The sequence below is a fragment of the Tamandua tetradactyla genome, chromosome 14 (assembly GCF_023851605.1).
Source record: "Tamandua tetradactyla isolate mTamTet1 chromosome 14, mTamTet1.pri, whole genome shotgun sequence".
Classification (NCBI taxonomy): Eukaryota; Metazoa; Chordata; class Mammalia; order Pilosa; family Myrmecophagidae; genus Tamandua; species Tamandua tetradactyla.
Window position 1 is genome coordinate 92,610,406 of NC_135340.1, and position 16,114 is coordinate 92,626,519.

The 16,114-nt window shown below is 51.2% G+C and overlaps 1 protein-coding gene across 8 annotated transcripts in view; it reads right to left on the reverse strand.

The window, feature by feature from the left end:
- ARNT2 (aryl hydrocarbon receptor nuclear translocator 2) overlaps positions 1-16,114 on the reverse strand; it is a 192,400-nt gene that overhangs the window by 119,229 nt on the left and 57,057 nt on the right. For 4 of the 8 annotated variants that reach the window (XM_077128518.1, XM_077128516.1, XM_077128520.1 and 1 more), the window contains 2 exons: positions 6,731-6,944; positions 2,949-3,162 (listed from right to left, as the gene is read on the reverse strand). In XM_077128518.1, coding sequence (XP_076984633.1) covers positions 2,949-3,162; positions 6,731-6,944 — 428 coding nt within the window. Of the gene's footprint in view, positions 1-2,948; positions 3,163-3,648; positions 5,558-6,730; positions 6,945-10,230; positions 14,958-16,114 lie in introns of those variants that run through there. The other 4 variants (XM_077128517.1, XM_077128521.1, XM_077128522.1 and 1 more) reach the window with 3 other exon arrangements.

Below are 16,114 nucleotides of genomic sequence, written 5' to 3' on the forward strand. Positions count from 1 at the left end.
GGAGGGGGCTCAGCAGGGACGTGGCCCCCAGCTCTGTGTGTGGAACGTGTTCTATTTCGTTCTTGCATCAGCTCTCAGTTCCTCTCCACACCCCACCTACACACACACCTCTTGGGCTGGTGAGTTAAATCCCATACTGGGGCCTTCCGCCACTGCTGAGGAGCCGAAAGCGTCCTTGGAGAGTTTCTGGGCTGAGGAAATGGAATGAAAAAAGAAGAAAGGGAGCTGCCAAGATCACAACTTGTGATCTAACTGCTAGTAAGGGCTCTGCACATTCTCCCCAACAGGGATGTCTCCATTTGTAGTCACAAAATGAGTAAATCATTACTTTGGTCCACACCATCCCGTGTTGCTTCTAAGGAGACCTCATGTGTCTTCTGACCCACACTTTGTCACCACCTTCCCACCTAGGGAAAAATTCAACTCAGTAACGAACACCATGTTCACCTCCAGCCGAGTGGCGGCAAGCCAGCCCCAGGGCCTGCGGCCCCACCATAGTGAGGCTTCTTGCCCCCCACTTTACCCGCACAGCCCCACTCCCCACCCCATAGGCTTTCAGTTTATGTGGCTCCTGCAGGTCCCAAGACTTGACTCACAGCTGACTGCTACTCAGAGACGGGCAACTCCTCTGGGGCACGTGGGCCAGGCTCTCAGTTAAACCACCTCAGATCTGCCAGGCCTTGCCTGGATCCCTGCCCTCAGTCCACTCACTCTGCCTGCTACCAAGTAGACCAGGTCACATCTTTGTGGGCCTGGCACCAAACATGTGCGAGGAAGGGAAAGTTTAAGGGACCCTAGTCCAGTAATCGAAGGTGTTAAGTCATCTGGAGGTGAGGCCATCGTGAGTTATTATCACACCCGCATTTCAGCGGGTTATGAAACCTACCCCCCCAGTCCTGAGTGCCAGTGAAACCCCGAGGCTCTGCTGTAGTGCGGTCTTCCACATTGCCCTGAGCAGATGAACAGGTTTATCTTGTCTGTCCTGGGAGAGTCACATCACATTCTCCCTGGATCAGAGACTTGGTCCTCTCTTCACCCTGAAATAAACTGGACACACTTCTCTAGCCCCATCTTGTTTCTCACAAGAGGAGCCGGACCAGAAGAACCCAGAGGGCTTGGGTGACCACCCCTCACTGGGTCTTCTCTGGTATCTTGAGGGACGTCCTCCAGTGGGGCAGCTCTGGCTGCAGGGGCCACCATCTGGTATTTAGTCCAAGGACACGTCTGTCCAAATGTGGTTCACACTGTCCCTTTAAACTCTGCCAGACACATTAAGACCTCAAACTGGCAGAAATGTCCACCCAAGTCTGGTGAGCCGGTTAGCTAACCCCTTGCCAGCCCCACACTTGACCATTACTTCCTCTGCCATCTGCTCCAGTTGTATCTCCTAACTGGGTTTCAGAAAGCCACATCCTGTGGTCAAATATAAAAGTCTGAGCAAGGACAGCTTTTTCCAGAGAAAGTCATTTCAGCTGTCAAACCAACACTTTTTGCTTGATTCATTGTCCTTTTCACATTCCTCCTTTATATTTAACTCTAGAAGGTATGTTCTTTTAGGATGCCTGGATGGAGTTCTCCAGGACAGCCCAAGGAGAAAGATGGCAGAGCAGGCCTTTCTCTGGGTTTGTTTTTGCATTGTTGCTTTTCAAGCACATAGCTCCTGTGCCAGGCTACGTGTTAGAGATCACCCAAGATGCAGAGATGAGTTAAGACACTGACTCTAGCCTCACACCAAACTCTCTGCCCTCTTTCTCTCTTTTATGCATCGTTGGTAAGCGACATTGAGAAAATTATATTATTGCTCAGAAATACCCACATGTACTCCTCCTGTCAGTTTCAACATCCGATGCATCTTATGGGGAGCAAAACACTCATTTATTCATCCGACTTCTAATGAATGCCTCCTAAGTGCAAAGCACAAAGGTAGGCATCGTGCACAGAGACAAAAGTAAATGAGAATCCAGCATCTCTCACGGTGAGGGAGAATGGCACAGCAAAAATCACAGAACAGAATGCAAAATTAGGGTACAGTTAGTTCTGCTTTAACACTTGCCTTGAGCACACAAATTTATTCCATTGTGACTGATGTATTAGGGAACAGTCTGAGCCTAAGGAAAACCTTACATTTGCTTATGAGCAATTTTGTCTGCAACAAATACTAAGTGAACACAGAAAACCATATCCAGCTGAACGGAGCCATGTAAGAGCACACAAAATGCAAACACCTCACACACACAGCAGCCTCAGTTCAAGGTGTGTTATCAGCCACAGCCACCCTTACCTGGTAGCACAACCTTCCCTCTGATTCCTGATAACTTCCCCTCCATCATTCCACAGCCACAAACAAGCGGCAATCCTTTCAGGGCTCATTTCCACATGCAAACCTCAGGTTATTTTCAAGTGCCATACTTATGGTAGCACTTATGTATTTTTTAACCATTTTTATAAGATTCCTATTTTTGTTTTTATGTGTTACCAACAAAGTTTTTTAACAAAGACCTTTTTTCAACAATGACTGCAGTTTTTAATGTATGGTTATTCTATACTGCAGTGATTTTTAGAAACATATGCATTGTCTTACAGAAGAAATGACTGTATTTAAAAGTTCCACCAAGAAACTACATTTCAGATAACTGAGGCCTGGGCACTGAATGTTCACAAAGGTGCGCACACTGCATAAACCTCATCGCAGAACTTGTGGATCTGAATAAAGTATCAACACCAGCTGGTGGCAAGGTGCCCTTATTGCAGGTAAAATACAGGGAAAAAGGTGTCAACATTAATTTTTAAAATATTATACGGTGAATGAAGCCACTTCACAAGCCAAGTCAAATATATACCCTCATGTTTGGGTAACTTATTCTGACCTCCAGTTTCCTGGTCATTTTCTGAAAGAAGTCTTAGCTAGTCTCCAAAGTGAAACAGCCTCATAGAGGAGAGACACTGACCTGTCATGGAGTTTTCTGAGGTGCACAGCTGCTCTCTCAGCTTCTCCACATCATCAGGATGCACCTGTTCATAGAGGGTGCTCCCAAACCACTCGGACTGGGGCTGGTTCAGGACAGGAGTGACGGAGTCAGACACATAAATCACTCGTCCTGTCTCAGCTGCCACCACAAACAGAAATCCATCAGCCGCTTCAAGGATGAGGTGCTTCAGTTCCTGGGAAGAGGAGATTATATTTAGGATAAAACACTGACAAACACAGGCCAATTAAACTCCTTAGTAGCAAACCTAAACTTTTTTATTCGGCTACTCATCCTGGTACACAAATAATTTGGGAAACTTTGGTGGCCTTTTCACTAGAAAATGAAATAGAAAAATGTACAAAGCTTGCACCATTCCTAAGATGTAGCTACTCAAAACACTGCTAGCCCTGTCTTAACTGATCTGAATGAGAGGGAGAGAGAATTTCCAGCCCAGGGGAATCGGAGAGCAAGAAGTGGTCGCCACAAGGAGTGACTGGCCTCACCCACACACTCAAACCCTTTGTACAAAAGGTGCCTGTGGAAGGAAGGGAAGGAGAAGGGAAGATGTGAATGAAAGGGACCCTGTGTCTCCTCGCCCACTGCCTGCAGCCTGAGTGCACTTCCGTCCCCCTTCTCTTCCTCTAGTGTCTGGGCCGAATGCTGGCACTGGATGTGTTACCTTACACCTGCATCTCTGTCGGGTTTCCAGAACTCTGACAACCACCATCTCCGCGGATTTCAGAGTAACCCTGCGAGGCGGCAGGGCACACACCACTGCCCATATCGCTTGACGATGAAAAGGGAGGTCAGAAGCCCCAGCTCTGGGGTCACAGTGACTCACAGACGTCACGATTGGCACTGAAGGCAGGAAGGAAGCTTGGGATTAAAGAATGGGCGGCAGGAAGCCTTGCATCACCTCGAGAAGGACTGAATGGAGCAAAATCATCTTTGTTAAAGTGAGGGGTCCTTCCTTCACGGTGCCTGAAGGCAGCTCAAGTTTAGCCGCCCACGTCACCCTCTCATCAAGCCAGGAGCCCCTTTCTGTGAGAGCTGAGGAAGCCCCCTCTCTGCAGCCTCAGCGGCCCCTCCAACCACCTTACACACTGCACCGTTCAGGCAGCAAAGAGCAAAGTTTCCTTCCAGGGCAGTGGCTGGCAACCATCTTTTGCTGTGAATTCTTTGTTCAAATCTTCAATGGAAACCCCACGGTAAAACTTCCCCTAGCAGAGGAGGGGAGCCGGGGCGGGGCAGGGAGTCAGCATCTGGCCTGCTCTGAGGGCCAGCTCCCAGGAGGGGTCCAAGGACCCAAAGTTTCCACAATGCAAGTGGAACCCGGGCAGCTCTGTAAGTCCGGCTACTTGGCTAGGTAGGAATTCTGAACCTCTCTGGCTGGGAAACTAGAGTGGGAACGAATCACACAAGCTTGGATAAAGTAAAAGTTTCTTTGCCCATTTCTCTTGCATTGCACTTCTGTTGTTTTCTGCTTCCCAGACTTTTACTTAGTATAGAGAATTGGGTCAGCATTTTTATTTTCAGCACTGTTAACATTTTCCCAATCAGTAAGAGCTGTAAAAAATGGGACAGGATGCCTGAAGAAGTGAAGAATTCTCTGTCACTGGGGGAGAGCAAGCAGAGACTGAATGACTTTGTTTATGTATTCATTTTTGCATGCACTCCACAAATATCTATTTCTCAAGGCCTCTGGAAAAATGCTGAAGGGCACAGCTTAACCCTCATCATGGGCCCCTTTTTGCTTTTTTCACTACCTTCTCCTGGTTTTTGTCTTCTGAGAGCATGTCACTCAGCACCAAGAACCAGCCTTGCCTCTATACTTCAGTTAAATAAACTCTTAAGGATTAAGAGCATGGATTTTGGAATAAAAAACCATAGCTATGGCTCTGTCACTTACTAGCTGTGAGACTCTGGGCACGTTTTTATATCCTCACCTTCTGCTTTTTCACACAGTTTTATCAATGAGTTCCTGTAAGGCTAAGTGAGATCTTGCAGTAAGGGTCTGGCACGCAGTGGGAGCTCAATAAATGTATATTATTGGGATAACTGCCTTCTCCCTCCACTCTCATCATCCTTAGTCACTTAAAGATAGAGATGAATTTCAAATATTGACTTAGTGGACTTCTAGCAAGAATTAAAGAGACATGGAAAAGCTTTCTTCTGGCCCTGAGAGTTAGTAGGCAATGAATCAGGTTCTATCTGGCCACCTAACAGTTTTTCCGCCTTCAGTACACTCCATGATGAGCATCCCACACCCATGGAGTCTTTATTTCTCTCCACAATCCCATGAGGTAGGCGCTATTGCTGCACTCGTATTTACACTTTTGCGAGGTGGGGCTCAAAGCCATGGCCCTCGACACCGCGTCCCTGGGCCTCCCAGCGGCAGGCACTCCCTTGGCTGGACCTCCCTAACCTTATGTGGGTGTCCCAGGGCCACCGTCATGGTTAAAGGAGGAACTGAGTGTGCAAAGCGGTTGGCAAAATGTTTGCCACAGAACGGGTGGCAGCAAACGTTAGCTCTGCTTCCCCTGTGCTGCTCTAACCTCTGTGACCTGAATACAGACTCTTGGCTGCAGCAGAACAAAGGAATCTGCCACCAAGCGCACCTTTTTCACCTCTGCCTCTGAGGCTGTGCACACTCTGCTCCCCTCGTGTAGAATCCCTTCTCGCGCCCTCTTTCCCTCCGCACACTCTCGTTCCTTCTTAGCTTGCGCTGGTGTCTCTCCCCTGGCAAGTCTTCCCCGGTGACAGCTGGCCACCTGCACCCTCCTTCCTTTGGCTGCAGGCTCTGCACCCCGTCACCTACCCCGTCACTGGAAGTGCACACACACTACGTGATTTCACACTTGCTAACTGCATTCCCTGACAGCTGTGTCACTTTGCCTTGCTTCCTCCCACCACTTACAAGGTCCTGTCAAATCCATCATCGCGCTTGTCCTGCAGCTCATGGAGTTCAGAAGGCAGAAAGGTTTACGTGCATTTCAAACACGAGCGAAGCTGAGGGTCTGCCAACCGGCCCAATGGCCGGGAAGTGCTGGGAGGACTCAGCCCAGACCTGCTGGCTTGTGGTACAGTCGATTTATAAAATATGACCTCAGTCACTATTTTAGTTGTTCTCGTTCTTCACAAGTATCCCAAGACCAGCGTAGCTGCTACAAATATGGCTGCGGCGCCCAACCGACCTATGTTCAAATCCTGGCCCCACTACTAAAGCAGCTGGGTAAGTCTGGGTGATGTGATGGAACTTTCTAGGTCAATCTGGGCAAGGTGCTGAGCCTTTCTCAGCCTAACTTCCTCAGCTGTAAAGCAGGATGAATAATCAACAGTAGGGCTGATATGAGGAATAATGGAAATAGAGCGCTTTAAGGACTCGGGACCAGGCACACGGCGAGTGCATGCTAAGTGCTAGTACTACGACTCTCCTTGCTGTTGCTGTCACAGCTGCTGCCCTTTCACTGTGGTCAGCTGACCACTGTCATCGCCGCTCGTCCAGCCTGGGGGCCATGGCTTTTCTACTGGCCTCTTGCTGTGTCTCTCGGCACAACTCTAAGTGCACTGGCCAGATGCTCCATACGCTGTGCTGAGCGACGCCTCGTTTAAGGCACACGGGAAATAAGCAAGCAGGGGCGCGGTTATCTGCACCCACTCTTGAAGGCTGTGGGTTTACATCACCCTGGTGACACGTTATTCTACCCTTCCAAGGACGACCCCCACCGGGGAACAGACGCGCCGGCGGGCGTCCAGCGTACCTGCTCAGTCAGGAAGGAAGGCTTGTACGCGCCGTCCGTCGACTTGTTCCCCGTGCCCCGCATGGACTTCATGTGGGAGACGGCCATTCGGAGGATGGTCAGCTTGTCCGGCTTCCGGGCCAGCGCGCTGCACGTAGGGACCATGTCGGACAGCTCCGTGATGTACTGGGTCATCTTGTTTCGCCGGCGCCTCTCGATCTCGCTGTGGTTCTCTCTTCCCAGAGAGCGCAAGGTCAGGACAGGGGAGAAAAGCGTCGGACAGGGGGAGAGAGAAGCATCAGACGGGGGAGAGAGAAGCATCAGACGGGGGAGAGAGAAGCATCGGACGGGGGGAGAGAGAAGCATCAGACGGGGGGAGAGAGAAGCATCAGACAGGGTGTGCCGTCCAAGGGACAGCAAGTGCAAAGTCAGGCCAGGAGAGAGAAGCATTGGACAGGGGGAGAGAGAAGCATAAGACGGGGGAGAGAGAAGCATCAGACAGGGGGAGAGAGAAGCATCAGACAGGGTGTGCCATCCAAGGGACAGCAAGTGCAAGGTCAGGCCAGGAGAGAGAAGCATTGGACAGGGGGAGAGAGAAGCATCAGACGGGGGGAGAGAGAAGCATCAGACAGGGTGTGCCATCCAAGGGACAGCAAGTGAAAGGTCAGGACAGGAGAGAGAAGCATCGGACAGGGGGAGAGAGAAGCATTGGACAGGGGGAGAGAGAAGCATCGGACGGGGGGAGAGAGAAGCATCAGACGGGGGGAGAGAGAAGCATCAGATGGGGGGAGAGAGAAGCATCAGACAGGGTGTGCCATCCAAGGGACAGCGAGTGTAAGATCAGGACAGGGGAGAGAAGCATCAGATGAGGGGAGAGAGAAGCATCAGACAGGGGGGTGCTGTCTGAAGGGACAGTGAGCACCTAGCTAACACCAAGTGACCAAGACACAGATACTGACTCACAGTGGCTGGGAGCTTTGACATTTGGGCAGAACGGCCCTTCTGAAGCCTCAGCGGGCTTTTCCCTTTGTGCCCAGAGAGCACAGCCGCCTCTCTCTGTCTCAATCACTACATATTTACCAAGGTCTCCTAATCGCTCCCGTGTACCTGAGCACTTTCCATTAAGCATAAAGAATTAAGACATTACATACACGAGCAGTACAAAGTTAAGCCAACATTAACTATGTCCACCCAAACGTGTGAGTGGACCCACTACGAAACCCACTCACTGCCTGCCAAATCGTGCAGCCCAGAGTCCCTATAACAAGAAGGGGCTGCAGCTTTGCTATTCTCTGTGTCACCACGCACCCAGGAATGCCCCAAATTCACTTCGCACAAAGTTGTGAACAAGCGTTTGTTCTACGCCCCACACAATTCCTGCAGCATAATAGAACAGGTGCATGCCTGGCTTATCAACAAGAACGTAAACCACACACACACACACACACACACACACACACACACACACACTGCAGGTGATGCGTGAAATCGATCCTGGGATGTGTGAAGACGAAAGGTTAGCTAGAAGGGACGGTAGAACGTTTCCATGGCAGGGTCTGTGACCTTCAGCCCCAAAAAGGGAGGAAGAGCCAACCCTATTCAACAACACTGAATCGTCTAAAAATGTTAGGGTTTCACTGCCACCCAAAGAAAGAGAGGGGTGCTAACAGCAGGGAAGGAACACTCTCAGGTGGGGCTGCCTCCACATGCTGCATGCATTAATTAGGTTTAACACCCCCTCCTCCCAGGATGGGGCGCAGACTTGCCAATCATGCCTTACTGCATGCAAGCCACACATGTGAGGCCCTCTGTGCGCATGCAAACCGTGGGAGGCAAGCATCTGGTGGAGTGCTCTGCAGGGAGCTGACCTGAGCCATCCAGCAAGCACCTTGTAGACAAACAGCTCGGAGCCAGGCACAGGAGGGGAAGGGGATGGTGGGGAAAATAAGTCATGCCAAAGTCCTGTCCTCAAATAGTAGGGGATCGAATTAGGAAGGTAAAATATACACCTTGCATAGTAGAAATGAAAGGCTGACCATGACTAAATGATCAAAAAGCCACATTCTGGGTGGGCCACGGTGGCTCAGTGGCAGAGTTCTTGCCTGCCGTGCCGGAGACCCGGGTTCGATTACGTGAGCATGCCCATGCAAAAAAAAAAAAAAAACCACAAAAAACAAAAAAGCCACATTCTATGCTTTCCTGAATGAAAACCATGAGATAAGTGGAGGTGTCTCTGGGGTCTACAGGGGCCGGGAGAAGAGGGGAAGCAGGCGGGAGTTGGGTCTCGCCAGGCAGCAGGTTCTGGGAAGAGGCTCGGCATGATCCGAGGAGGGCCTGGAATTGGGATTAAGGGTCTGAGGGCAGTGAGGAGCCAGGCAGGGCTGCAGGGGCAGACCCTACCTGGGGGGCAGGGGTGCAGAACATGAAAAATCGGGAACTTGCCAGGTCAGGGGGAGAAGGCTGTCACAGAGGGATCTGATAAGGCCCTGCGCCTGGCCCCGGGCGAGGGCTGGGAAGTGGGCTGCATTCCTGGGGGGCAGGGTACAGGGGCTGAGGCCAGCAAGGAGACCCTGGGCCCTGCAGAGCTGACCCTTCAGAGTGGACTAACCGGAACAGAGGCAGCATACCAGAAATATCACAAATGCCAATGCTTCCCAGGGTAGAGGCACTGCTGGACACCAAAGGAGGTTCCGTCTCCAGGAGAAAGGGCTTCCGGGAATTGGACACAGCTCGTTCACTGGGGGGTGGAAAAGGGTAACCAGAGAAGATGGGGCAGTGATCACAAGGAGGGAAGTGATGAAAAGGGGGAATTTGATTAGAGGATGCCTGGATTCTCCAGCCAATGCTGGACCCCTTCCTTGGGAGGGAGAAAGGAGTTCTGAGACAGAGGAGCTCCTCTCCTCCCTCTACACAAACGAATGGCAGCCACCCCACCCTGAACTGGGTCTGTCACCAAGGTCCCCTGCACCTGTCACAGGAGAGGCATGGCCCGGGGTGCCGTGGAAACGTCCTGGGTGAGGTCTCCCCACCTGGCCAGCTCACACCTGGATGCAGACCAGGCAGGGTGGTGGCGTACAGCTCATGCTGGCTGGGCTGCTGTGTGCTCGGGCGTCAGGCAGGAAGCCACCTGCGGGCAGCTCATTCGTTCTGGAGGAGAAGGGCCCAGTGTCTCTGCTCCCCGCCCCTACGCACACCCTCTCCTGCCTGAGGAGGCCTCTAGAGCAGCTTTCCCTCATCTCTGGCCCAAAGCAACCCTCTAAGGCCAACCAGCCCATACACGTGAGACCTAAACTTCACGGTCAGACTTTCGGGGCTCCCTCGTCAGGTCACACTCACTTTTCCTCGACTCTATTCCAAAAACATCCAGCTGCTCAGTGCCTCTCCAACCCCAGACAGATGGCCATTCCCACTGGTCTGCCCTTCGTCACACTTGGAATTGTTTGCATTTCTCTTGTAAATAGCTCTCGATTCTCTTGCATCTCCCCCAGCCCACTGCCCACTGCACAGCTACCAATTTTCACCTTGTTTCCAACAGTCTCCACCAGCTCCTCTCTGCAGGCTCATCTCCTTCCAATTCCCTTGTCAGGTTGTAGCCAAGCTGATATTTTTAAAAATGCAAACATGACTCCTTCACTTAAATTCCTTCAGTGCCCTTTAACCTAGAGTCGAGTCCAAACAGTCCAGGGCAGGACCACAAACAAACCTGCCTCTGATACTATGGTCCAAAACAGCTCGCACCAAACTGCCACAGACCAGCTTGCTTTACGAGCATTTCGTGGGGGAGAATCTCAGTGAAGTTCTTAGAAATCTAAAGAAATTCACAGTCCTCCAAAAACCTGATTTGTGAGATAAAGCACATGAAGAAGCTACTTTAGGGCAACTGTTTACACACTGACTGAATTCATTGACCAGTTCAGAAAACACTCTGACCATCGTAATGTAAAGTGTGACAGAGCCATCAGCAGAAAGCAAAGACCAAGGACCGCCAGTTACAAAGCAGTAAGACTTGATGAATACGTAGCCATAGATACTGAACTTATAAGATGTATATCCTTACACATTTATATGTATGAATTTATAAATACACAGTTTCATCTTGAAGCTCTCATGGGATGGAGGAAGGGGGGGAAAACGCCATTGTGTGACAGCAGAAGGACACAATTCCAGGGCCAAGATACGGTGGCCACCACCATCTCCTTCGCATGGAAGGGGGACTCAGGACCCGCACGGATGGGCCTGTGCAACGTGCATTTGGGAGCTGCGTGAGCCCCACACACTTGAAACAGTAAGAATTTAAGAAATCAGTAGCATCAATAAAGAAATGGGCCCCTATGAATATGAGAGCAGGGCCAGGGGCTGTGTGGCAAAGACAGCTGGGGACGTGGCAGAGCTGTTAGCGTCAAAGAAAGCTGGCGGACCAAGAAGACCTGGAGCCTGGCCCCGGGGCATCTGGACAAGGACAGAAGAGGGGCAACTGTGCCCTGGCGTCAGCTTCTTTTCCATGTCTGCTCCAAGGGAGGACCTCCTAGTTTTAATCATGCCTGTGACGTACAAGTCCATCTTGACTCAAAAACACGACAGGAGAGTTTTACAAACTCTCAACAATTATCCTTCCACTCTGCGGAAAGGGACTTGGTTCTCCATCTCCCATAGGAAGCAGACGGCTGACCCAGGCTGAAGGGGACAGCTCTGTCTGGGGAAATCTGCCTTCGCCTGGTCGCAAGACCCCCGGGCACGTTGTGTGGTCAGGGAGGGGTGGTGGACAGGAAACGCAGGAGGTGAGAATGGTGAGTGACCCAGGTGGTGCCTCCACGGTGCCCTAGGGTGCAGCTGCAGCTGGGAAAGCATGTGGCACAGACAGGAAATCAGGAGACTTCCCCGAGGAACTGGAAGTGAAGCTGAGGCCTGAGCAGAAGCCTGAGGGCCCCGAGTCCCTGCAAGCCCCCCACAGGCCTGGCGAGAGTAACCCTAAGTATTGCCCTGTCTCCTTTCGCTCGTGTCGAGGCGACCGGCAGAGGGTCCACTCGGTGACGTCACAGGTCCTGGCTCTGCCCTGGCCAGCTAGACTGCTAGGGACAGATGAAAGGCCAGCACTAACAACAGGGGTCACTCCACCTCACTGCCAGCTCAGTGGCTGCACGGGTCTCAGACTGCTGGCAGAGCAGCTGCGGGTGGCTCCATTTCTCTAGGACACCTCTGCCTCCATCTGTCCGTCCTGATGTGTAAACCACTCTTCAGACCACTGAGTCCTCAATGAAAGACCTGCTGAAATAAACTAATCTTCTCTCCTACTTGCATACACATCACAAAGCGGTCGCCAGGCTCAAAGGCCATGAGACACGGGACAGGGCGGGGTCTGTACTCATATCTCCAGATCACATCAGATCTCAGACTGGTCTCCCCCAGAGCTTTCTCCCTTTCCAGAGCTCACAGAGTGGTAGCCCCTATTCTTGGACAATTCACCAAATTATGCACTCCTTAAATTTCCAAATCAATGGAAAAGGCTTCCTGCCTGCAAGTCTTAGTTTGGTAAAGGTCTTCACCACTTCTCATGCCAAAGAAGCAGCAATCCTTTCTTACCTGCTATAAGATTTCTCAGAGCGCTGGCCAGCCAGAGTCAGCCCTGGGGGAAGAGGCACTTCGCAGAGGCGCAGACCATCTGGACTTCAGAGTTAGGGTGGGGAGACCAAGAGTGACAGCTCAGGGAGCTACAAACAGTCCTCCCCCAGCTGTCAGCAGCCTCTCGGCGGTGTCAGCTGCAGGCTCACTCGGGCCGTCTCCTAACACCAGGAGGGGAGATGGCAACCTGCAGAGCTTCCCAGGAATCTCTGCGTCCTGGGCAGCCCTTCCCGGGCAGCAGGGCAGGGAACAGGAGAGCCTTGGAGGCCATTTCATGAAACCCCAGGGTGAGGCTGGCCTGAGGCCATGTGGAGGGAGCTCATGGGGGTAGATTCAAAACTGGCAGTTTCCCCAACTTCTGAGGCTTCACCAGAAAAGTCAAAGGTAGAGCAGCTAGAAGTCAAAACCTAAAATTGTAGAATTGTAACCCATGCAAACTCTGAAATCTGTTCTACAACTAATTGTTGGGCTGTGCTTTGAAATTTATAGCTTTTCAGTATATATGTTATTTTTCACAAAAAAAGAAGGAAAAAAGTTGATTGTTATGATAAAAAAGTATTTAAGCTCTCTAGCCTGCTATACTCTGGAGCAGCTAGCAGGAAAAATCTGAGAGAACCACATGGTAGCCCATGACAAACTCTGGGATCTGTCCCGTAACTACTTGTTGTAGAGTGCTTTGAAAACTATTGCTTTTTATTTCTTTGCTTTGTACATATGCTATATTATATAATAAAAAAAAGTTTTAAATAAAGGCAAAGGACGCTTTCTCTCCTTAGGAACAAGGCAGGTGCCACATGTCTCAGCAGCCATCCAGGGCATGGTTTTCTGCAGGACACCCTCCGTCTAGGCACTGCCCAGGGAGAAGGGGTCTGAGCAAGTCCGGGTCCTCCAAGGGACAGATGCAGATGCAGTGCCTCTGGTAACGCCCACTCCCGGGGGGACGTGCATCCCCCATGCCTGCACAGCACCTTACAGCTTGTGTCCTTCACTGCGGTTACGGCACTTGCTCCTCACACCCACCCCGGAAAGAAACATCTCCTCCCTGTGGAAGAGGAAACTGAGGCTCAGAGGAGCACAAGACCTCACCTAAGGCTGCGCAGCTTGAAGTAAGAGGCCAGAATCAACCCATGTTGGCCCCACACCTGCTGCATCCGTCTCACTACCTCTCCTCCGCAGGACGCTAACTGCTGCTAGGTTCAGAGCTAGAATGTGGGGTGCAATGGTGGGGTGCATCTATCAGAGGCCACGTGGTGAGGAAAACGCCTGGCAGCTTCCACAGAGACTCAGCTCAGGATGCGGGAGGCCAGGAGTGATCTACCCCTCTCTCCACAAAGCCCTAGTGTCTTCTGGGTGCTGTCACTTCAAATCAAGGGTAACAGCTCACGTTCAAAAACAGAGTGGGGCGAGGGATGGCTGACCAAGATAAGGAAGGCATGGAAACTGCAGGTCAGCTACACGAGAACCAACACATCTTGGGTTCGGAACCAACCGATCCGTACTAGTGTGATCAGTGGAGACCTGGCTCCATCTCCAAAGCCTTTCGTCCTGTTTTAACCCTATCCTAGCCGCAGCCACGGAAACAATGCGGACTTCTCCAACTAAACTCCCCAGGTGGTTGACTGCTCATGGACCAGGCTATGCTTTATCAGGTTCTTCTCACCTTACCTGCAACACCTGTTTGGTTCCTAGGAGCAGGGGAAAGATACAGAAAGTTTGGAAACACTCATTCCAGGTGTTTACTCTACAATGTCACAAAGGCTCGGCCGAGAGAGTCTCTTCCTGCTTTAAAGAGAACTCATGGGGCCCATGCAATATGTCCCACGCATGGGAACTGACAGCATCAGGTCCAACACAGAAATCCTTGTTCCTGACTGGTTACCCTCTCTGCATCTTCCTACCTAGAAACTAAATGGCCGGCTCTCTGAGCTAAGACGTGCAGAGTTCTGGGAACGACAGTCCTCTTCTTTACCTGCTGGGAAAGATCCCTGCAGAACACGCCTACCTTAAATATTTTTTCTTATCAACACGGTTGATCATCAATACCTATAAACAAATAAGGTGGTAAATGCGGGCAGAAAGAGTAATATTAAGACATCATCACATAATCAATATAGAATTATTTCTTTTGGTCTCCAGTGTCTTGGAGCAGCTAGAAGTAAAAATGAAAAATCATGGAACTGTAGTCCATACCAAACTTTAAAATCTGTTCTGTAACTACTTATTTATTGGAAATACATTGCTTTGTTGTACATATATTATTTTTCACAACAAAAAGTTAAAAAAAAGAACATTAAAAAAAAACACCATTATGAAGTGTAAAGCCAGAAATACTGCATCTAAACATATGATGCAACCCAACAGCCTAAGAACAGTATCAAAATGGGCACCATGAAACGGCGGGTGTTGCTGAAAACTTTCCTATCATGGATATCTTTAACTTTTAGGTAACTTTAGAGGTGCACTACCTAAACCCTTACAAAACACAAGGAGTAGTTTTGGACTGGTGCCTCTGGGTGATACGGCCTCACCAGGGAACAGGCTGAATGGACCCTTGGAAAGGCCACTGAAGCTGCTCCCGGGAGGGTGAAGGAGAGGTCAGCAAGGCCCGTCTACAAGGGCTCTCGAGTGGCTGCTCCCGGGAGGGTGAAGGAGAGGTCAGCAAGGCCCGTCTACAAGGGCTCTCGAGTTCCGGCTCTTCAGAGGCCCCGGCCCTGGAGCTGACCCCACAGTAACAGAGCCGAGATCTTTCGGGTATTTGGCGAAGGGGCAGAGAGGGTCAGAACACAGCAAACACCAGGTTGAGGTTTGGGAGTGAGTGCTCGGTGTTCCTGAGTTATAAACCTAACACTCAATATGTGCATTAGTCACAGCTGCACTCTTCTGTCTTAATGAACTGGCGCACACACACGTGTAAATCACATGCAGGGCACGGCACGTCGTTGCTGAGTCTGTAGTGGCAGCCCTGGGAAGCTGGCTGTCCCAAGCCCCAGCGCACACGCAGGGAGGAACCCCGGTTCTCACTAGAGGATGCCTCAACCCAGGGGACTGAGGACAGATGCCCCTGAACTGCTTAGGGTTAGAAGGTTCTGGCCTCTCCAAATGTGGGGTCAGAGGCTGTGCTGGTAAGGACGGATGTCACCCTGACCGTCATGTCCACCAAAAGGGACAGAGATTAAAGGGGGGGCCTTTCGGACCTCCCCGAAGGAGGGGACGGTAGCACCACCAGCTTCCAGGGAGTTCGTCCTTAGAGAAGCACTTTCTGGTGCCTAAAAGAGTTTCCCTGAGATGGGGCGCTCCTCGCCATCTGCCATCGGGGCAGGTGACTTGGAAACGGGAATTCCAAGAAGTGGGAGTGAGGTCAAACCAAGCAGAGGCTGCCCTCCCAGGTCCAGCCTGGGAAGCAAGGAAGGCCAGCTCTTCAGCCCGACTCGCTGCCAACCTGGCAAGTCTCCCTCCTGCTCTGACGCACACCCTGTCCATCCCTATCATCCTCGGGACCCCCATCACTAGCCACCCACAGAGACACTGAGGACCTCCGCTGCAGCCCCCTCATCAGCCTCACAGGTGAGGACCCATCTTCACCACCTCTTCTGCTCCGCCAACTCCTCTCCTGGTCGCAGTGTCCCACTGCTGGACCACGACTTCCTACTCTGCAGCTCTCTCAGACTCCCACAAAATGAGAACTATTCTTGGGCCGCATTCCAACCTTCAGGCTTGGGTCTCCTCCATTTCCTCGCCTTGCCAGCTCCTGGTCCTCCTCTGAAGCTGGGCCTGGAGCTCTGCTTC